The sequence below is a fragment of the Protopterus annectens genome, chromosome 6.part0 (assembly GCF_019279795.1).
Source record: "Protopterus annectens isolate FY-2018-M chromosome 6.part0, PAN1.0, whole genome shotgun sequence".
In the NCBI taxonomy this organism is placed as follows: domain Eukaryota; kingdom Metazoa; phylum Chordata; order Ceratodontiformes; family Protopteridae; genus Protopterus; species Protopterus annectens.
In genome coordinates, this window is record NC_056737.1 from 264,172,215 (window position 1) to 264,196,327 (window position 24,113).

The following is a 24,113-nucleotide window of genomic DNA, read 5'->3' on the forward strand; positions in this document are numbered from 1 at the left end:
GTGTGTGTGTGTGTGTGTGTGTGTGTAAGTGCGTGTGTAAATATATCCCCTTGCAGCACTACAGACATGCCCATTTGGCCTATCTCTGTGCAATGGTTATGTATTTTAAGGCCTTGTGACTACCTGCTGGCCATCCACTTTAAGAGTGCTGGCTGACAGTCTAATATCAGATAAACCCCGCAGCGCATGTGATAAGTAACGCAACTATAATGTGCACTACTAGATAGGTAGGGGTCCTAATCTCACATCAGCCAACTCTGGGTTCATGTAAGTGTGTGAGTGTGTGTGCATGTGTGCATGTGAGTGTGCATGCACGTGTGTGTGTGCATGTGTGAATATGTCCCCTTGCAGCACTACAGACATGCCCATCTGGCCTACCTCTGTGCAATGGTTATGTGTTTTTAGGCCCTGTGACTACCTGCTGGCCTCTACATTGACCTCCTTTACAAGGCCTGCTGATGTCATCCACCTTAAGAGTGCTGACTGACAGTCTAATATCAGATAACCTCAGTGGTGCATGAAATAAGTATTGCCTGCTATAGTGTGTTGTACTAGATAGGTAGAGGTTCTAAACTCACATCAGCCAACTGTGGTTGTGTGTGTGTGTAAATATATCACCTTGCAGCAGTACAGATATGCCCATATTGCCTTTCTCTGTGCAATAGTTATGCATTTCAAGGCCCTGTGACTACCTACTGGCCTCTACAATGGCCTCCTTTACAATGTCTGCTGATGTCATCCACCTTAAGAGCACTGGCTGACAGTCTAATTTCAAGTAAACTCTGTGGCGTATGCAATAAGTACTTTGAGCTGGAGTCTGTAATAGTAGATAGATAGGGGTTCTAATCTCACATCAGCCACCTCTGTGTGTGTATGTGTGTTGCAAGCTATAGTGTGTAATAGTAGATAGGTAGGGGTTCTAATCTCTCATCAGCCGTGTGTGTGTGTGTGTGTGTGTGTGTGTGTGTGTGTGTGTGTGTTACAAGCTATAGTGTGTAATAGTAGATAGGTAGGGGTTCTAATCTCACATCAGCCATGTGTGTGTGTGTGTGTGTGTGTGTGTGTGTGTGTGTGTGTGTGTGTGTGAAAATTATCTCCTTGCCGCACTACAGACATGCCCATATGGGCTTTCTCCATGTACTAGTTATGCATTTTATGGGCCTGTGACTAGCTGCTAGTCTCTACAGTCCCTCCTTTACAAGGCCTGCTGATGTCATCCACTTTAAGAACAATGGTTGACAGTCTAATTTCAAGTAAACTTCATGGCACATGTGATTAGTACTGCAAGTTATTGTGTAATAGTAGATAGCTAGGTGTTCTACTCTCACATCAGCCACCTCCGTGCCAGTGTGTGTGTGTGTGTGTGTGTGTGTGTGTGTGTGTGTGTGTGTGTGTGTGTCTGTGTATGTATATAAAACCATCCCATTGCAGCACTACAGACATGGCCATAAGGGCTATCTCTGTGGAATAGTTATGCATTTTACAGCCCTGTGACTAGGTGCTGGCCCTAAATTACTCTCATCTACATAAACATAAATGATGTCAACCACCATCTAGATTTGTATGTTCAAAAAACCCAGGTGACATGTATCAAGGGTAGCAGACCTTGTCACAAAGTATGAATGCATGATTACGCCGACTGCACCCATTGTCCCTGACATACTGTTCTACACATTTGCACTCAGGGAGCCATGCATGTATACTGCTGTACCTTGTAGATGTCATATTTATGCTGTGCTGCCATGCCATCCTGCACTACTGTATTGCCGCCATGTGCCCACAGTTTAACCAATCAGACTCCTGGAATAGAAACATACACAGGTCCGTGACTCACCAGTCAATCTGTAACACTATTGCCAATCTAACATCATGCAACAAAGATACACAAAGTATGATGTGTAGTCATGGCACATACCAGCATAAGTACCTGTCATGGCCCACAACAACTGCCACGGCATAACAATACTGCACTACACAAGTACATGTAAAGTAATATAGTCACCCTGTGCATCAGAAACATATTTGCATGTTCTTGCATCGATGGCATGGATGGCAGGGATGTGGTACAGGTATCATATGCACAGAGTCTGGTGTGGGGGTTGCCAGAGGCCTAGGCTGTACCAAACAGTTGTCAGCATGTGTGTGTCAGGAAGGGGTGCTGGTTAGATGGGCCATGGTGATGTGCCGTGTGTGTCTGTTGGTGACCTGCATGTGACAGTGATGTTTGAGTGTGTGCGTGTACACAGTCAAACTCAGTGCTAGCCCTACACATGTTTAGTTTCATAGTTTCATAGTATAGTACTAGGCTATCCGCCCTGGGGCATTTGTAAGCCTAGCCATAGTGATGTGGCTTTTGCCACCCCATGAAATGGTACAAAAATGTACAGAATAAATCTAGAATACTGTGCCTCTGTCTAATAGTGACACAGTGAAGGTCCCCTTATATAATAGAATTAGTTTACTGTGCCCCTGTCTAGCAGTGACACAGATGTGACCCCTGGGGTAAACTTACGATCTCCCATCCACTCATCAAGATTACTCTTGAAGAGAGTCAGTGAGGGGCTCTGCCTAATACGAACTGGTCTCCTGTTCCAAAGCATGGGAAGCCTCTGGGTTATGAATCTATCCCTCCAGCATGACCTATTAATACTTGTGCCGAGGTTTAAGTCTTTAGCTCTCGTGGTCCTGATGGATTTGGATTTTTTGAAGTGGAGCATGTCCATCAGATCTTGATTGGACATGGCCTTGTACGTCAGGCAGAGATCACCTCTGAGCAGGTGGTATGCTACTGAATAGAGCTGAAGTTTCTTTAGTCTGGCAGACTAAGACATATGTTGGAGACCCTTGATCCTTTTGGTGAGGTACTTTTGTGGTCTCTCCAGCTGTTGCAAGTGCCGGGTGAGGTACATACCAAATGGGGCATTGTACTCAATCATGGGTCTGATGAGGGAGGAATATAGGGGTACAATGACATCCTTGGATCTGGATGTGAAACCCTTCATGATGAGGTGTGCAAGGTAGAATGTTTTTCTGACCACTTTGGCAATGTGGGTGTCAAATGAGAGGTCGCTGTCTACTTAGGTCCCTAGGTCTCTGATTACTTTTTCCATACTCAGTGGGTTGCTGTCTATGTGATAATTTGTGGGTACTTTGTTTTTTCCAAAAGGGATGACTATACATTTTTTGGCATTTAGTTTAAGGCTGTGACTACGGCACCAGTTGTCCATTTCAGTGAGGCCTTTTTGTAGGATGTGTGTATCTGCTGGTGTATCGACTATGGCACCTAGTTTGCAGTCATCTGTGAACTTTGTCAGCCACAGCCCTCCCATGTTTGCTTTAACATCTGAGAAATAAATGCCGAACAAGAGGGGTCCCAGGACAGATCCCTGTGGGACACCACTTGTGACTGGCTTTGAGTCTGACATTGCTCCAGCAATTTTAACTTTATGGGTTCTGTCCTTTAGCCAGTTTGCAACCCATCTAGTGACATAAGGGTTTACTTTTAAGCTGTTTAGCTTATCTATGATGCCTGAGTGGGGTATTGTGTCAAAGGCCTTAGCCAAGTCCAGGTATGCTGTATGGACTGCTTTGCCCTCATCAATGGCTCTAGTGACTGTTTCGAAAAAGTCAACCAGGTTTAAAAGGCAGGATCTGCCCTTTACAAAGCCGAACTGGGTGGGGTCAAGTGTCTGTAGGTCCCCTATGTCTCTGTTTATGAGTTCCATAATGATTCTTTGCATAGCTTTGCAGACCAGGCTAGTCAAGCTTATGGGGAGGTAGTTTCCAGGGTCTGTAGAGGCACCCCCCTTGTGGAGTGGGAACACTGTTGGTGTACGCCAGTGTTCAGGTACATATCCTGAAGTAAGGCTAAGGTTAAATAGCATTTTTATGTATGGGTTTAGCTCCTCTTGGAGTTCACGTAACACGCACCCCGGGATACCGTCAGGTCCCATTGATGCTGTGTTTTTTGCTTTGTTTAGGGCGGTTCTCACTTGGACATCTGAGATGACAGGGAGATTTCATTCAGCTGGGATAAGTATTACTTCTTTTGGGGGTGAAGGAGGCGAGAAATTTGCACTGAACCTGTCAGCCAGAATGTTAGCAATATCTGTGGGTTCAGTGTATTTTCTGTTGTTGTGAACCAGTTCTGAGCATATCTGAGGGTTTCCACCCAGGTTTCTAACATAGCTGAAGAAGGCTTTGTGGTTATCTTTAGTGTCCTTAGTGATTTTTCTCTCAAAGTTTGCCTTGGATGTTTTTATGAGAGAACGTAGTTTTCTGCTAATGTTGATCAGAGATGTCTTCCCTTCATGGGATTTCGCTCTGACGTGCAGTAGCTTCCTTCTTTTGTTATACAATTTGTTTATGGCTGAGGTCTACCAGACAGGACCCTTACATTTGGTGGAGAGGGACTAGGATTTGTTTGGGATTGCATGATCCATGCATTCTTGGAGATGTCCATGGAAAGCATTTGTGAAGGATTCAGTATTGTGGGATGTGGTATCCACTGGCACAGTGGGCTTAAAGGATACCATCTCAGTCTTAAGAAGAGTGAAGTCTGCTTTTTAGAAGTTTTTCACTGTGGTCTTTTGTGCTGGGGGTGGAGGTGGGATATGTATATCCAGGGTGATTAGTTTGTGGTCAGATCTCACTAGTGAGGTGTATACTTCCGGTGTGGAGCATTTTGTCCCCATGTTTGTGATGATCAGGTCTAGTATATTATCTCCCCTAGTGGGAGAGGTGACTAGTTGTTCCAGTGCATTTGAATTTATGAATTCCAGGAACCTTTGGGCTAGGGTATTAGGGCTAGAATAATGTACCCAATCTACGTTTGGGTAGTTGAAGTCTCCCAGTATGATGGTATTTTGTGATACATTCATATCCCTCAATGTCTTCAGGAAGGCTGAGTGGGGTTCTTGAGATTGGGAGGGTAGTCTGTAACATGCTACCAGTTGTATAGCAGTTTTGCCTATGGTTAGTTGCACCTGTATGGTCTCTGATGCTTCATGTGTTGCTACTAACCTGGAGGTGTGGGTGTCCTTTATGAATATGGACACTCCCTCCTTGTGGTTCAGCCCGGTTTTGGGGCGAAAAGCATGATCTGAGGTATAGCCTGGTAGCTGGGGTGCTCTCAGGAGCCTTGAACCAGGTTTCAATTACTGCACAGACGTCGATGTTCTCCATGCTGAGGAGTGCATCAAGTGCCTGCATCTTGAGATTTAGACTTCTGGCGTTGAGCAGCATTACCCTTAGTTTTTTCCATTTTGTTTTCTAAGGAGGTGGGTTTGTCTTTTGAGCCTTGCCTAAAAAGGCACTATGGGGTGGCAAGAGCCTTAGCCAATATCCGGAAGCCCAGTGGTGACAGGTGTAAGCCATCCCTTGCGAAGCAGTGTGGCTTGTCCAACATATCATCCCAGGCAGACAGACATTGGATCCCCTTAGAATTACACCAGTACTTGAGCCAATTGTTAAAGCTGATCATCTTGTCTTTGTATTGTGGTATCATTCTTGGTGAGGGCAAGATGCTGCTCAGGGTCAAGGTCATACCAGCCTGGGCTACATAATCGGAGAGCTCCTCTATGTCTCTTTTCATGTAGTCCAGGGAGGTACATCTCAGGTCATTCACACCAGCATGGAAAATGACGGAGTCATATTTGTACTTGCTTTGGAGTGACCTGAGTGCATGTGTTATGTGGCGGATCCTAGCTCCCGATAGACAGCTCACAGTCACCCTCTCCTTGTTCAGCCTGGTCAGTGGGACATCAGTGTGTCTGACTATGAAGTCACCTATTACTAGTGTATCAGGCAAGGTGTTTGGCCTTAAGGGCTGCGATTGGTTGACACACTGATTTATTGAAGTATGTGTTGCATGTGTTTTGTTTTGAGGTGGTGGATTTTTGGATGTCTGCTTTGGGAGCCTCTGTTGTTTTGGTAAGTTTTTTATTAGAGCCTCCGAGTATGTCTTTGTGTTTTTATGTGTTTGGTTTGCAGTTGTGGTAGGTCTATGTGGGACTGGGATTGTTGTGTGCATGGTTGCCATCTCCTCCTGTCTGGTCATGCCAGCCCTGAGTTGAGAGAGTTCAGCCTCCAGTTTGGCTATATAGTTGCATCTCTCACATGTATTTGTGTTTGTTGGGAGGAGGGGAGGGTTGTCTGTGTACATGAGACAATTGTAGCATTGTCTCAAGATGCCCAGATTGACCAGCTGAACTGGAGATGACACCAGTAATCTACCACTCAACATGCTAGAACAGTATAAGGGAGTGGTATACCTTTAAGGGATGTGGGTATTCACATGGGTGGTAAGTAGATGTAGTGCTTTACTTAGTACGAGAGTGCTTACTTAGTAGAGAAGTATTGAGAACAAGTGCTAGGCTTATAATACAGTGAGTAGTCTGGTTATACTAAGAGTAGAGCTTCCTTAAGGGAAAATTTGAAGAACAGACTTGGCGGAGCCAGAAAAAGTTTAACCTTATGAGTACAAGCGCGCAAAGCCGTGCAAACGCGGATTTTAAACAGTGAACTACAAAAGAGCTGGAAATGGTCCCAAACAACCAATTACTACAGCTTCTTGTGCTTGTTGGACAGCTGTGGACTGTACATGGTAGAGTGGACACCTCACCATCTCCAGCCACAGACACAGGAACTGGATCCACCAGGAGTAGCACTGGAATCACCATGCCCAAGATCAGATGCAGTGCTAGTAGCTGATTTCTACTGTTGTCTGCTGGGCCTGTGTCCCCCACAGGACCGCCCAGGAACATATGGCCATGGCCTGCCACATTATGGTGTGGTGGATAAAACACCTCCCTCTGTAGTGCTGGAGGTACTGCAACTAGGGGAGCATGAGTGTGCATGGCCACATGAACTCTCAGCAGATGGAGTTGCTGACCTATGTCCACAGTCTGATGCCCAACTCCAACCAGATGTCCCAGCACAGACAATGTGCAGTCAAAGACAGACACTGTCTCAGCCCACTCTCTATCCACTACATCAGTGAACTGATATAGGGTATCCCCAATGTGGTGGAGGCAGTCCCGGATGTCAGACTGTGCTGCATCCATAACCCTAAGCATCCATTTGGTGTTGTATTCAGAATATGCCTGTGCCTCCATGATAGCCCAAAACATGCGGCGAGTGACCCATGATGTGACACATGTGACAGGTGATGGATGGGCAGCTGTCCTCCTTCGAGCACCCCTGTCAATCTGCCTGTTTGGGACTTCGCCAACTCTCTGGCTTTGGGCAGTGTCTATGCTCACTGACTCCATACTTGTCACACTGTCCTGTTCAATGTTGCCGCCCTCTAAATGTCTAATATCTGTGGCCTTTGGGGACTGGGTATGTGTGGGCATACTGACTGGTGTGCAGAGACAATGGGGGCAGAATAAGGATGTCACCCTCTGGGACAGATTCAGTCCTTGACAACCCCACATGTGCCTCACTATGGACACCATCATCATCAGAGTCTGATGAGACACTGACATCATGTTGTGAGGGGGACAGACTCCAACACCCCCCATTCACCTGTGAGAAGAAAGACAAAAGCAGTACATCACTACCTGCACTATTATGTATGGTAATTCACATAGACTCATACAGATGAGGATCCACAACTGCATTACATGTCCCACATCTTCTCATCTCTGTTCCCATGCACAACACACAAACTCACAACAACATACACAGCACAAACTCGCAACAAAATACAAAGACAAGTCAGGCCCTTTATAACATGCACTTTAGCTACATGCAGTTCATGTTGCCAATACAATACACCTGTGAGGTATGCAATATGACAGTGTATGTGAGAGAACTACACATAAAACCCAGTACACCTATCTTGAAAATGATATGCCAGTAGTAGTATCACTGTCTCAGGTATGTATCATCTCCCTATTGTGTTTGGACAGGCATCTTGGAGTAATTGCCTCAAGTATAGCAGGTTGCTTAGTCACTCATAACTAGAAGTGCAAATGTGTTAACTCATTCTCTCCAGTACAACTCTTTTGAGTGTGTACCTTTAACTCCGAGTGGGTGTGGCATGAGCCTTTAAAAATGAAGTTATCACCTTACAATTCTAACAAATACTCATTGACAGAGGTCAAATATCAATATAATTGTGTTTGTCATCATGTATGCTTCAAGATAAAATATTCTGATACCTTGTATGAAGCATGGTTTTGGAATTATTATTGCAAGTATGAACAAGTAATATCTGATGCCTAAGGAGCAGTAGGGGGTAACTGCAGATGCACATGAATGCATCACTCGGATGTAATGAGTTAATGTTTGTACAGATACACACCTGTGATTACCAAGTCTATGTACTGTAGTTAACTGTTCCAGACTAGAACATACAAATATTCTACTCTGGGTAAGCATAACAGTGGTATATAGGGTGAAATGGCAGCCCTTAACTTTCTTAGGGTATATATGATCTCTAAAATAACAGTATCACACTTATCAGGTAGAGGACTACAGACTTTGGCCACACCTGATGGACCTATGAAAAGGTGAGGGAGTGGTACTGTCAGCACCACCAAATGTTGCAGTGCTACAAGGTAATATGTGCATATAGCTACATGTACATTAGCTACTGTGAAAATGGCTATATTGCTGACATTCAGAGTATGTCTGCACAATTGTACATAAAACCCAATCCCCTCCCCAATGCAGATAGACCTGACACACATGTGCTGGTATGTACAGGCCTGCCAAAATGACTGATACAGTATTACATTGGTGAACACAGTAAGCTTACCAGGATGCTCCTCTTCTGTGGATGCTGTGGCACCCACCTCCAAGATGTATGGTGTGATGGATGCCTGGGAGCTGTTGGTTGATCCTAGGTTCACCAGGAATTCCTCTGTCACAAAGACTAGCTGTTCCATTGCAGGCCCTCCACAGGTGGCAACACAATCCCTGGCAACAGCAGCTGCCCTTTGCTGTGCAGCATTCACCATATCTTTGGCCCGGTGCTGGACCTGCTCATATGTCCTGTCCTGTCGGCCAATCTGATTAACAGCCCACAAAAGGTCTGCCCACAATGCTGCCCACTGTTCATGATTGTGCCAATCCCTGGAAAGCAAGATGTGATGGTGATGTCTCAGGCCATCCAATAAAATGTCATTCTAAGCAGTTGAGAATGGTGCATGTCTTCTGTGATACATGGTTCCTGAAAGGCAGCAAGAGGGGAACACATTACAGGACCAGATACGTGGACATCCACTATATATAAATCCAGCACGCCCATAATGGCCTTCACTATCCACTGCTCCCTCACACATCATACCCTACAGTCTGTCAACACACTACATGTGTGGATATCACCAAGATAGTAGCAATACTGGGTTATGTTCCTGTGTGCTGTGACAGATTCTGCTGTATGTTCCTACATCCATCACTGCAGTCTACTGTGGTAAGTCCCCTTCAGGCAAATTTCCACTAATATGTCATTCAGCCACTGTCAGACAAATGGCAGTGTGCTATTACAACTATATGGGGACAGTCCAGCAATATCAGTGTTCCACAATGACAGAAAGCAATGCAAACCTGATGTAGAATTTGTTCTCTGTAGGCATCATACCTCTCAACTATACAGATGTTTGCAGAATGTCAAGATGTTTGCCTCATAGATGTGGTCCTTTCCACACAAACTTGTGGATGTCTGACAAATGGTTGGCCAATCACTGATGGTTGAGGTCAGAAACTAAAGACAGAATCAGACTTTCACACGCCATACCCCTCAGAACATAGTTATGTTACAGTAATATCTGGTAGTTCACATTCTTACTTTGTACACACAATATTTATACTCTGTCACTGAGTTTGAGCCTTTAGTCCCCCATTAGTTATAACTTTGTCCTGATTTCTTGCTGCAGGAGGTTGACAGATATGTTAGGCACAGCTCTCAACCAAACAGGGACAAATGTCAATGAAACAGGGACTTAGCCAGACAGATATGTTAGGCACAGCTCTCAACCAAACAGGGACAAATGTCAATGAAACAGGGACTTAGCCAGAGCACATCAGAAGGATTCAGGGACACTTTTACAATGTTAGAACTATTTATATGACACATTGACAGAATGCGAGGAGGTGAATTACAGTACATCATTTGATGCTACAAGAGTGTACACCCTTAGTCACTATGTATTACATGTAATCCACTAGCTTTCCTACAACAGCTGACCATTGTAGGAAGGATTGATAGGGACAGACCTGAGATGTGATTGAAAGTGGGGACAGTTGAGAGGCATGTCTGTAGGTGTAGGACAGAAGGGTTTCAATGACATGTCAATACCATAAGATCCAAGACAAGCCTACTGCTGTAATTCCTATTCCCCATATCTCCATCCTCCCATCTGCATCCCTTTATAGGGAGAAATCTATTACATACCTGGTGGAGTGCAGTATTCCTTTTTTGAATCTTTCTTCTGGAAATGTTTTGGACATATGCTGTCTGTGTGACTGAAAGCTCATACAGACCTGCTTCCCATAACCAGCTGCTTGCCTTTTGAAGGTAATGCTCATTAACAGGTAATTGCCTCTGCACAAATCTGTGGCTCAGAATTTATAACTGCAACCAAAACACCTGAATTGCACTATCATTAGCCAATGATGTGCCACCACAGTGCAATATATAAGGCCTTCATGTTGACCTTGGCCTTTTGAGTTGGACGTTACTGAGGTGTGGAGATTACAGCATCACAGAGGGTAGGTTCAAACACTGTCCACTGTAGAGATTTATGAAGTATGTTCACAGTTTCACCTCATATGTTTGGTCAGTGTCCCATGACATTGTGGTTATCTGGTAGTTCACTGGGAAACATTGTGGGTTGAGGTCAGCAAGGGAAGAGAGATATGTGAGTGTCACCCTTTATACCTGTCAGAATATGCATGCTAATGCAGTAGCTGCTAGTCTATCAACTTACCATCTTTGTAGGACAAACTGTTAAACATGTCCCTATCTCTGGGCCTTTGCCCCCCCCCCCCCAGTATGTATGGTTGTGTCCAGATCCATTGTTCTAATGGGTTGTGAGGTATGGTAGGTCTGTAGCAGCTACCTTAACATACAGCTGTGTATACTACACATGGGGGGGGGTGTGAACACTTTGGAGGACAGCAAGCTGTATGTGTAACTGTGGCAGGTGTCAGCCCTGTAGTTACAGTAGAACTAGGGTAAGGGTACCCTGCACAGACCAATTGAGGCATGTGCTTAAGGCATATCTGTTATGCAACAGTGCCAATAACAGAGTAGTAGGCGACATATAGTTAGGCTATGCAGATATGTACAGTGTGTCCCTACCTGCAGGCCTTTGACTTGCAAAAAATGGGTAGCAGATAATTAAGTAGCAGTAAGATGTGATAGTGGTGTGGATTAAAATTGCATGACTGAGTCATTACTTGCTGTCTTCACAACAATGTAATTGAAGTGCAACACAACACTGGATTTGAACCCACTGTGTGTGTGGCAAAATGTACTGCATACAAGGAATTTAACAGACTGAGCTACTGAGTCAGTGCTGCAGCAGGTGTATTTGCAAGCTATATGTGCAGACATGCAGGCTGTGACACACACTGTGCATGGTTTTCAAAGGATGCTTTTCTGCACCATGGTCCCAGCTGAACATATGTACTTTGCCATTGATGCCTTAATAGGTGTGTTTAAGCATGTTGCTGATAAAAGGGAACATTTACCTGGTATCCCAGGACTCACTCACTTCCATTATTATTTATTTGGCTGTCTACTGGTTCGAAACATGGCAGAGGTGATTATTTTGTACATGTGACTAACAGTGTGATAAACACATAGGATCATTAAAGCTCATTTAAGCTTAGCTAAGCAAAGCAGCATGGTGCACAGCACCATGCCACTTCTCTTAGTTCCACTCAAATCCGTGCTAAAAATTAAAAAGAAAAGAAAAAGGGGGTGATTAGAAAGTGGTGAAATGGGGGGAAGTGGGGGAAAACACAGTGAAAGGTAATTAGGGATTTGCAGGAAGGGTGTAGGAAAAACATAGCTATCCATTTCTTGTACAGCCAACAGCTGTGCATTTTGACAGGTTTTGTAGATGAAGTTGGACTCTCAAACCCCAGAGAGAGGGGGTCAAGTCAACTGGAGCAAATTAGTTGTGGTGGTAAACACCTTTGATGTGGTGGGTGTTGTGGAAACAGAGTCGAGTCTAATATGCCTCAGGCAACAGCAGCTTGACAGATGTCCCCACCCATGGGACAGTTGACACTGCTCCTTCACTGCCTCAAAGATGACTCTGGAGACTCAAAGATGACTGTGCTGGAGACTGCACCATGCCAGCCTGCCACATCAGGTTGGCCATTGTGCTCTCAATCTGGAGCAAGTGACATTCATAGGTCCAATGAACCATCCTGCACACCATGATCGACAGTTGCTGTTGGCTGGCTGAAGCTCCTCCACCACAACTTCCAGGGCGGAAGCCAGGCCCCATCCCCTGAGGTGGTTCCACTTGATGCCGCAGGTGGTACAGGGTCAGTGGAGGGGACACCACTGGCCTGAGTCCCAGAAGTGCCAGGACCCAGAGCCATGGCCAGTTGAGGCAAGGAAGGTAGATCACCGGGAACTGGTCTACCTTGATATGCTGTGGTGATGGAAGTACAGCAATAAGTATAGATTAGTTATGAACAAAACATTGTTAGTAATAACAGCATGCCAAAATAGTGGAAATGCCCCAATTATATATCAATGCATATTATGTGAAATACAATAAATACCAGAACATACAGCATGTTAAGAGCATGCCAGAAACAGTTACAGCATAAGGCCAACAAAATAGGTAATACAGCAAGATATGTTGACCTGCAACCATTATACTAGATAACAATAATAAGACACATGCCCCAAAATACAATTAATGCAAAAACATATGTTAATAGTAAGCCATAACCAATGAATAACAATAATAAATAAATGAAGATAAGGGTTCAGAAGAGCGAGAAAAACAGTCCATTAGTACCATTATAGGCTATTTACTTGACAATAGTACTACTATCTACTCTATGATTCTGTCCTGTCTTTCTGTGTACAAGTCCCCTATAGCTGCTGTAGCACATACATCCCTCTCAAGCTATTCACATGGGACAATATGGGCTAAGCAGTAAAAACTACAGGTACACAACTACACAGAACACTTGCACATCAGGTGGACCTATATAACTACCAATGTGTACTGTGGGCTGATGTAGTGATACTTTGCAATTTTGGTAATCTTTTTGATTTTAATTCTGTGACAGATACACTACTAATTATATTACATGCCAGCATTACACTTGAGAGACATGTACGTGTACATTACAAAAACTAAACAACTATCATGCCTTGCTTGGCAGGCATGGGGATAGATCCCCAAAACAGTGACTGCAGAGGACATCTGCATGGAATGTATGAAATGGCTGCAGCAACTTTTAACACACTCCATGCATATAGCCATACCAAAATTACACATTTTATTTCTTTTATTTTATTATTATTATACATATTTCCTTTAATTTTATGCTGTATTTTCACATTCTTGCTAATGATTTAAACAGTCTGTGGCATCTAAACACACAATTATTTACTCATAATATGGGCTACCTCACCCATTTACCTTTAGTTTCTGTGGAGAAAGAATCTATAAACATTACATGACTGATACTGTAATATTTAGTGCTACAAAGCACTGGATTCAAACCCTGGTCTGTGTGTGGCAAAATGTACTACATACAGAGCATTTAACAAACTGAGCTACTAAGTCACTGCTGATTACTGTCTAACTGATATCTGCCTAAAGCTCACCTGGAACTAAAATATGACCTTGTAGTGGTACTACAGTTTTATAGTAGACAGCAGTGACAGTAGAACACACATGTATGAAATACAAGCATGACAGTGATATTATATAATCTATACATTACTGTATAGAATGCAGGTGTACACAATATATTGTTAGTGGGTTGAAATATCTATGAAGTCAACAAACAATATCAGATCGTAGGTTGGCTACCTCACCCATATACCTTGCTTATCTGCTGTTTGTGGATGACAGGGCATTATGTGAGCAATACTGGCCTAGAAACAGCCTTGAACGCTACTATATGTGCCAAACAATACATTTGGCAGCCATTATATTTGCATTCTACAGCCATTACAGTGTTATACTTAACTGCAGCATGTTATCTTATAGACTGAATGCATGCAGATCTACTGCAATGGTTAAAACAAGACAATCCTGATGTAAACAATTTACCTTGGTGTTATTGGTATTGATTCATGTGTTACTACAGAACAGTTTCCATTATTCATTTATTGCAAAACAGTTCTAATTCCACACTTATTGCACTACAGACTTTATTGTATATACTTTACTGCAGTTACTGGTATTGGTTTGAATTTTTATTAAACAAGAGTTGTCATTATTCAGTTCTTGCAAAACAGCTCTAATTCCATACTTATTGCACTACAGACTTTATTGTACATACTTCAATGCATTTAATGGTATTGTTTCATGTATTTTATTGCACAACAGTTGTCATTATTCTGGTCTTGCAATACAGCTCTAATTTCACATTTATTGCACTACAAACTTTATTGTATATACTTTAACACAGTTAATGGTATTCTTTTCACGTTTTATTGCACTACAGTTGACATTATTCATTTATTGCACTACAGCTCTAAGTCCACATTTATTGCAATACAAACTTTACTGTCTATACTTTATTGCTTTAATGCTTTACTCTTTCTTGCTTTTTTCAGTATAGTTAGCATAATACATCCATACTCACCACACTCACTGCACAACCTGGCTAAACTCCCCACATGCACCTCGATGTTGTAACCCCTCTCCTCTACAGCTGTTGGGAGAGAAGCACACCATTATGCATAACAGTTTAGCAGACATTCAGATTATTTATTGGTGAAACAGAGAAGAAATTACTTACATACTTGAGGGGCATTCCCTGCCTGAGCTTCTTGGACTCAGGTGTCCAAGAGATCCCCCTTCTGACATTTCAGGTCGTCATGGTGGAGACAACATGGCTCAGCTGTGTGGGGACACCAGTAACACTGGTGAGTTCCCTTGCCAGCCATTCCCAGGCCTCTGCCTTGCACTCTGAGCCCTGGATACCTCCCTGCAGCAGCCGGTCATCATGGTTTTTTACTAGGAGTCCAACCATGACCCTTGACTCTAGAATGTCCCAATGCTGCTCCAGGATGTGTGAACCCTCACCCACCCATAGTACTCTTCAGAGTCAGAACTCCAATGGATTATGCTGTATTCCTGCCTATTGGGCTTAATATAGCCTATTCTTCCTCCCTTACATGCCATTGGGCAACATTTAAAAAAGCAAAGCATTGCTTAGTATCACGCAAACTAGTGCAGCTCAGCTAAGCATCGTAAAAACTTGCAGAACCATATGCTTATCAGTGTGCAAACCAGCCAAGTCGAGCTAAGCAGTGCATAAATATTTTCAGCCATTACTGTGTTTGTGAGGTGCTTCGAAAGTCTTAAAAGAGGGCAGTAGACCATAATTTAAAATAATTGACATAATTTGCTTTTCAAAATTTAATACTTATTTTCCCTTCCATGTATTCAAACCCTGGACCTACTGAACTTGAGGCTGGAGCTCTACACATTTAGCTATTTGGATATGTGGAATTCCACTATACTTTTACATATACCTCTGAGCTGCCTATAAGCAATGCTGAGCACCACACCACACTGCACAAACCCACTCAGCTATGCTTAAACATGACATTTAAATAAATAATTAAATACATGCGGTTTATATTTTTAGATGCTTGGCAGGCATCTCGGCACCACTTGGCATTGCTGTGCTCTGCACAGCACTGGGCAAACATGCTTTTAAAAAAACATAACATTGAAATAATACAATTGGACAGTGCAGGGAGTGTCTTACTCATCTGTGGACACATTTACCACTATACTACATACACTGATTCAATAACCATGTTCCACTGTTCTCACTCAGCAATGCATGGTGCGGTGCTAGGGGGGAACCATGTACACTGACACAGTAACATTCCGTGTAGGCTCTACACTGTGCCTACATGGATTTTATTAAATCCTGGGGAATGTTTGCAAATACTGAGGCAGAAGCAGCCCCCACAGTTACTTCCTTGATTGGTTTGATGAGTCCAACTCACAATACACAATTATTTTTTAACATTGATTCCACAAATCACAATTAAAATAAAATGTTACCATTTATTTTATTTAACATTTGTTATCCGGGAATGTCGACTTGGAACAAAGCCAATTTTCAGCAGAGGCCCAGGAGAAATGTTCCAGACATATGTCTTTGTAACATGGGAGGAAATAAGTGCACTAGGAGGAAACCCACACGAATGCAGGGAGGACATGCAGACTCCACACAGAAGGCACCCCAGCAGAGAATTGAACTGGAGAACCTCTTGCTGTGAGGTGACAACGCTACCGCTGCACCACTGCACCATCCATTAAAAGAGTCTCATCAGTAAGCAGAGCTTCATAAAACCAGCTTAGTCCTGTTGAATGTGGAATGACAGAAAACAAGTATTTAACATTAATAGTAATAAACAGATATTTTTTTACAAATTCCAAGTCAACAATGACCCTTAGGAAGAACCACGAGTCTTTAAGTTGATGCGGTTTATTGTCAAAAAACACCTCAGTTTTCTGTCCACAAATATAGCTAGTGGTTCTGTTTTTGAACCTGCAGCAACAATAGGCCTAAGAGAGGGATCCAAACAGTCTTTATGGGTTTTCTGGATGCCAAATAGATAACAGATAACTAGATTTTTATCAGTTAAGAAGCCCACGGAAGTTAGAGAAAAGTGATGATAATGATTTAATGTATATAGTAGAAAGTTAATTTCTGAGAAAGCCACATAAATCTCATTCTTAGAGACCATTGAATAAAAGTTAACATTCTTTGAAAATTCAAACTTATTGGCTGAATACTCAAACTGGTTCATGAGAAACAACCCATCTCCCTGTCCAACTTCATAATTCTCACAGAATGATCTGCCATCAATCATGTGATATCTTGGCTCTCTTCCCTGGTTAAGTGAAAAATATTTTTAACCCTTTTGCTTTTAACCAGAAGCCAGATTTGGTTGACATAATTTTTCATATGACGGCACTGTCTGTTCAAAGAGAGTGTGTGTGTGTGTGTGTGTGTGTGTGTGTGTGTGTGTGTGTGTGTGTGTGTGTGTGTGTGTGTGTGTGTGGGGGGTGTTAAAGGTTCTTTGATTATGAAATGTTTGCATTAACATTATCAGAAGCTGAACCAAGTAAAAGTTGAAAGCTAACTTTTCTTGTAAACATCTTAAGGTCAGCTGTTAGGTCCACAATATTAATTTTGTTGGTAGGTGCAAAAGAGTTAACCCTTTGTTAAGTAGTTTAATCAATGTTTTTTTTTCAAGCAATAAACATCTTTATTGAATTATTACTTATAACATAGGCAATGATACATTTACATAAATGAAAACAAACCATGTTAACATATTTTCCATTGCAAACATTATACATCACATATAATCTTCTATATAGTCATTGTCATTCAATCATTACATAGCTCATTCAATTTCTGCCTTTCCTCAATCAATGCTGAGGTAATTCTAGCATGACTATAACTGAAAGGGTTACCTTTACATCATTGAACATTCAAATGTTCGACACTGATATGACTGAGACCATATCATCGAACATTTAAATGTTCGATAATGTAAAAGTAAATAAAAAACCTAATCCAAAAAAAGTAAACTGTTTATAGCAGGGGGGCTATCCCCCCTGCACCCCCCCATGTGGGGGGCAGTGCCCCCCCACTTAAATATTTCAACTCTGAGACCGCATTACATTGCAGTAACAGGAAATATTCCCATTCTGAGCTGTATGGAGGTCCGTATTCCGTAATTTCCCGTTACCAGAATATAGTGCAATCTCGGAGATGGTATATTTAGGTAATGGGGGTGATTGGAATACACGGGGATCACTAGACAACCTCAGTTGTCTAGTATCTATCCCCAGTTTTAAACCCTCAGATTGTCGAACATTTAAATGTTCGATGATATGGTCTTCCCCATATCAGTGTCGATCATTTGAACGTTCTATAATCTGAGGGTAACCCAACTGAATATAGTGAACCTCTCCTGAAAAAGACAGTACCTGGGAGTGAGGTTATTGCTTTCCACCCCTCTTTTCCTGGAATCTGGTTTTGTTCCTCTAGTTGGACAAGTAAGGAACCAAATGATCTTTGGTCTGGTGATTCCTGCCCTTCTCCACTATTCTCATGGATATTCTTGGAGAATTGTTCTGTCATGACTGCAGAGTTTGGTCCATTAGCACAACTGAGTAATGTTGCAGTTCCCATTGGTGGGAGTTCAGCTGCATCACTGTGTTTAGGATGACATAGGAATGCTTGTGACAGTATGTTTGTGTGCACTGTACTCTACAGTGAGATATGCCATTGAAGCCTTTTACTGTTTTTACATGTTCTGTGGAATTTCTTGAACACTGGCTGCTGGGCTGTTGATGATATTGTGGTATGTCTGGAGTACCCCATAAATTCCTCCTGCTTTTTCACATGTAGTCTGTTATTCAAACAGTTGTGGATTTTGGATTATACTGTGAATCCTCATTTCCATATCTACTCTGTACCTGGATTCTTCAGTGTACACAGTAGTGTATGTTGCAACTCACATTGCACATGGGTTCTTTTATAACTTGTAGAGGACTGTGGTATGTGGTTTTGACTATGCAACAGACATGCACAATTGTATGCAACATTTATAAATCCCAGCTGTTTCAACTACTGAAACTACAAACTTACCACTGCAGTTATGCCTTAATATTATAATGTGGCATAAACTCACCAATATACTTTGAGTTTAAAAACTCATAATAAATGTGAAATACACCTACACCAATGAACACATAAACTTCCTGAATCTGAGGTACAGGTTCACACTTCCTTTTTTTATTACTGCTGCAAACTATTACATCTACTACTTTAGTTCTTCTACAGAACAACTCAACAGAACAACTCAACATTCACCACTGACCATTTGTAATTACTTTTTACTTTGGTTTACACCATTGGAAATCAGGTTACTGACTGACCTCCCTGGCAGATTTAAAAGACCAGTCTCCAACAATACTGTTGGATGAGTGCTTACTTTTTTAATCTGATTTATTTTCCCTTTTGTATAACATGAATTCATGTGAGAACCTGCACACATTTGCAAACTAGAATTTTGTATATCCAGCACAACCTTTCATAAAGAAATGGTGTGTGTTACCTTTGGTCTCAACTAGACTTTGGTCATCCATAAAGCATAATTTATTCTCCTCCTCCCAACCTGTAATGAAAAGCCAACCTTAACTGCTTAGCGTTTGTCACAGCATCTGACCCTTTACTGCCCTAAACTCATTTACAAATCTGAAACATCTGTCGTAAAAGCAGGTAGCCTTCTACTATGTTTACAGGTAAGTTAATCATGAACATATGTGCTAATCTGGCTTCAAGCCAGTGGCTTGGGATTAAAACATCTGATCTTTTTGTCCAGACACAAGTTCTGTGAAAACTAAATTTGCCTAAGGAACAATAGTGCTAAATGAAAAGGCTGAAACATTACTGCAAGGCTGCATGACTTCAAGTTGCTGCAGACAAGCAAAAATTGCTGAGGCATTTCTCATATAGTGTCCTATTATTAACGAATTAACTCACCCATCCAAGCAATGAAGCCTCCATGCTGTCTGTAGTCTCTGTGCATGTGGAAGCCTTTTAAGAAGTTGTAATTCTCTCCTACAGCTGGGCGGCTAATCAATGCCTCTTCAAGGAAATGTGAAAATAAACCTTCTGGTGATGTAAGGCTGGTAACAAACTTTGAGGATGTGATTTTAGACAAGTCAGTAAACTCATCTGAAAGAGAAGGAAAAAGTCAAGAGATAATTACAATCCCTCTTTTAGTAAGCATCATATATCCTATCAATATAACAAAAAGATATGAGGAGTGCTGAAGAAATGGCCTTCTTGCAAGGCCAAGCAGCTATTATATAATATACAATAAATCCTATTAAAACTGTACAAATAGCAATGTTATCAGTAGGAAGTACTCTTTACAGTTATAATAGTTCATAGGTTCATAGGTGTGTACTAGGCTAATGGCCCTGGAGCCTTTACTAACCTAGCCCATAGAAGTGCCCTGGCATCATGCCACCCGACGTTAGTTCCCAGTGCCTCTATCAAGTAGAGCGACTGCAGTGATCCCCGGGGTGAACTTTCTATTACCCATCTACTCATCAAGATTTCTCTTGAAGAGGGAAAGTAATATGCTCTGCTTGACATGTATGGGAAGTCTATTCCAGGCCATGGGCAGTCTCTGGGTGTGGAACCTATCCCTTCAGCATGTTCTGTTGATTGCGATAATGAGGTTGAGATCTCTGGAGCATGTGGTGTGGAGGGAGTGGGATTTCTTTAGATGTAGCATTTCTAACAGAGCAGGGTCAGACATGGCTTTGTAAGTCAAGCAAAGATCGCCACTAAGTAGGCTATATGAGACAGAGAATAGCTGGAGTCTTTTGAGTCTGTCCATGTAGGACATGTGTTTAATGCCTAGGATCCTTTTCGTGAGGTACATCTGTGGTCTCTCCAGCTGTTGCAGGTGTCTAGTGAGGTACATGCCAAATGGGACATTATACTTAATGATTGGTCTAATGAGGGAAGAGTAGAGAGAGACGATGACTTTTTTCCTCCTGGATGCACATAGAAGGACTTTCTGACCACAGTGGCAATGTGGTGGTCGAAGGAGAGGCTGCATCCTCAGATGTCTTATAATGTCTTCAGTGTTCAGTGGGCTCCCATCGATGTCGTAATTAGTGGGAACTGAGTTTTTACCAAAGGGGATGACAACATATTTTTTGGCATTAAACTTAAGGCCATGATTTCAACACTAGTCATTGGTCTCAGTGAGGCCTTTCTGTAGGATGTCTGCAGCACTTGGGGTGTTAATAATGGCTCCCAGTTGGCAGTCATCCGGAGTCCCTTTGTGTTGGCCTGGACTTCTGAAAAGTAGATGCCGAACAGGAGAGGAATCAGGACCGATCTCTGTGGGACTCCACTCGTGACTGGTTAGCAATCTGACTTGGAGTCTACTACTTTTACACTGTGTGTTCTATCTGTGAGCCAGTTTGCAACCCACCTAGTGATATAGGGGTTGATGCCTAGTTTGGTGAGTTTATCGATAATTCCTCAGTGAGGAATGGTATCAAAGGCCTTCACCAGATTGAGGTAGGCTGTAAGCACTGCCTTACCTTCATCCACAGCCCTGGTTACTGACTCAAAGAAGTCAACCAGGTTGAGTAGGCATAATCTCCCTTTCACAAAGCCACATTGCAAGGGGTCTAGAGTTTGGAGATTTCCTATATCTTTGTTAATCAGGTCCATGATGATGCACTCCATAGCTTTACATATCTGACTCGTCAGGCTAATGGGGCAATAATTCCCAGGGTCTGTAGTTGTTCCCCCTTTATGGAGAGGGATGACTCTAGCAGTGGGCCATTCGGTAGGGACAAAGTGAGGCTGTGACTGAACAGGGCACACAGATGTGGTGCCAGTTCGATTTGTAGTTCATGTAGAACACAGCCAGGGATATTATTGGGTCCCATGGAAGCTGTATTCTTGACCATGGATAATGCAGCTTTAGCCTGTGCTGCAGTAATGCTGGGTGCCTGGCATTCCTCCGGTATTGTGATCGCTCCTGGGGGGGGTAAAGTTGGCACTGAATCTGTTGGCCAGTATGTTGGCAATATCTGTTGGCTCAGTATTGGAGGTACCATTGTGCAGTAACTCAGAGAAAATCTGGGTATTGCCGTGGAGGTTCTTGATATAACTATAGAAGGCTTTGTGATTGTTTTTAGTGTCTGCTACAATTCTGCCTTCAAAGCTAGCTTTAGAGTATTTGATGAGGGATCTCAACTTTTTGTTGAGGCCAATAAGGGAGTTTTTCCAGTCTTGGGACTTCACCTTTTTCTGCAACAGTTTCTTCCTTCTGTTGTAGAGTTTATAAATGGCATTTTTTACATCCTGAAAGCTATACAACCAATTTATTTCATTTATTTGTATTTGACATTTGTTAACCAGGTTCGTCTGACTGGGCTCGAAGCCCTTTATCAGCATTGGCCCGAGGAGAAAAGCTCCAAGACAAAAAGAAAACATAAAACCAAGAAGTGCTTGCAAAGAAAAATACATACCCATGACAACTCTAACAGTAGTGTGCCGACTATTGGTTACAATAAAGAACTTCTACAGTAAAACAATACATAATCTCATTTGGTTCCATATGCACAGAGGGTATAGATGCAGTTTACAGGTAGTGAATCAATCAATTACAATTACATTGGCATGTAGGCGTAATTAAAGTGATAAAAGTTACTGCACTTGTTTGATATTTAGGTAGAAACTGTCTGCAGGAAGATAGATATATGATATAGGGGTACGGAGATCACCGATATAGTACTAGCAGAGATGGAGGAGGAGGAGAAGAATGGGGAGAGGTAGGTCAGGTTGGACTGAGACAAGGACAAGACCATGTTCCGACTGTGCAATCTTTTAACATTTTTTTAACATTTTTTAACATTTAAGTAGACATATATTGTTAGAACATTTTTGTTAACCAGACATAAGCTTTCACATGACAACAAGAACTTTATCTCAGTAAACATGCACGTATAGAGATTTACAGAAATATAAAAGCATATGTTTAAGTGTATAATTAGCAGTACAAGTAATACTGATATCTCTCAATATTTGCAACTTACAGTGCAAATATTAAAGACAGTTTTCTTCAACATTTAAGGTTTCACCTAAAGTCATGCAGTGGTTTATAAGTCATTTCTTTTTTGAAGTATTAAGTACATCTGGACATAAAATTTTCAGAATTACTAACAAACAAGAAACAATATTTCCACTTTAGTGTGGTATAAACCAGCATTTTCAGTGACTTGTCCTGTCTCCCAAATTGGTGTTTCATACCATACAACTCAATGCAACGTAGGCCTCTTAGTTATGAAAATATGAACATAAATACAAAAATATGAATAATAAGTGGCAGACAAAGATTACCTTTTCCACTGCAGGACATCCTAGACTAGCAATCTTGGTGTTATTTTGTTAACAACTTACCCTTTCTAATACTGCCTATTACTAGCTGGTAAGTCACTTAGTTAAAGAAGCCAGACCCCCCAAAAAGTTCTGGATGCCGTAAGGTATGGATGTGAACTAGAAGTAATCAAGAAAGGCGCTGTTGGCTTCAGTGAGATAATTAGGGGAAGAGTTCTGCTTACAGTCTTCATTTCTGTGAATGTGGTAATAATCACAAGAAAACTAATTTATTTTATATTGGTGTCTTGGAACATAAAAAGTAATTCATTCATTTCATTGAAAAGGCAGCTGACTGGCTTTATTTCACTACTTTGTATAAATCTAGTACCTTCTGCAAGCATAAAGAAGCTGCCAAAAATATGTAACTCAACAGTACTTTGGAATAAGCATTCATATAGAAAGTGTAATGTTTACAATTCTCTTCTATAGCCTACTTCAGATTGCTTAAGTCACTGTCCCTCACCAAGTGGCAAGTGTCATACACAAATTTAAGGGACCTTCAAAGGGACTTAGCCACTATAGTATAAGAATGGATCTCAGCAGCACCTACTAACAGAAAATACACAGTAAATGGAGTGCATAACAACTTTGTGACACCGTTTATTTTTCAGAAAGTGCAATGATTGGTTCTGAACTCCATGAGCTCTTGATGGCCCAACAGTGTCTTCTTTAGTCTTAGTCTATTTTGGTGTTCAGATTCAACAATAAATGTATCTTGTTATTTTAAATTCACAACCAAGTTCAAAGGTGAACAAAACAAGCCATTTTTTCAGTATCTGCTGAAAGAATTTCATGTTTCCATGTATTAAGCTGTGTTTGGCTTACAGAGAAGTAAATAAATAAATAAATGCATGTTTCTGGTCACATTCCCCTGCTGAAAGCAGCACCTGTTTGGGAAGATAATTTGTTTAACAGTTTAGTTTACTTTT

General features: G+C 41.9%; 1 protein-coding gene across 1 annotated transcript in view; it reads right to left on the reverse strand.

Moving 5' to 3' along the window:
• LOC122803821 (cytosolic phospholipase A2 zeta-like) overlaps positions 1-24,113 on the reverse strand; it is a 620,934-nt gene that overhangs the window by 87,341 nt on the left and 509,480 nt on the right. Inside the window, exon 17 of the mRNA XM_044073506.1 lies at positions 19,750-19,944. Coding sequence (XP_043929441.1) covers positions 19,750-19,944 — 195 coding nt within the window. The remainder of the gene's footprint in view (positions 1-19,749; positions 19,945-24,113) is intronic.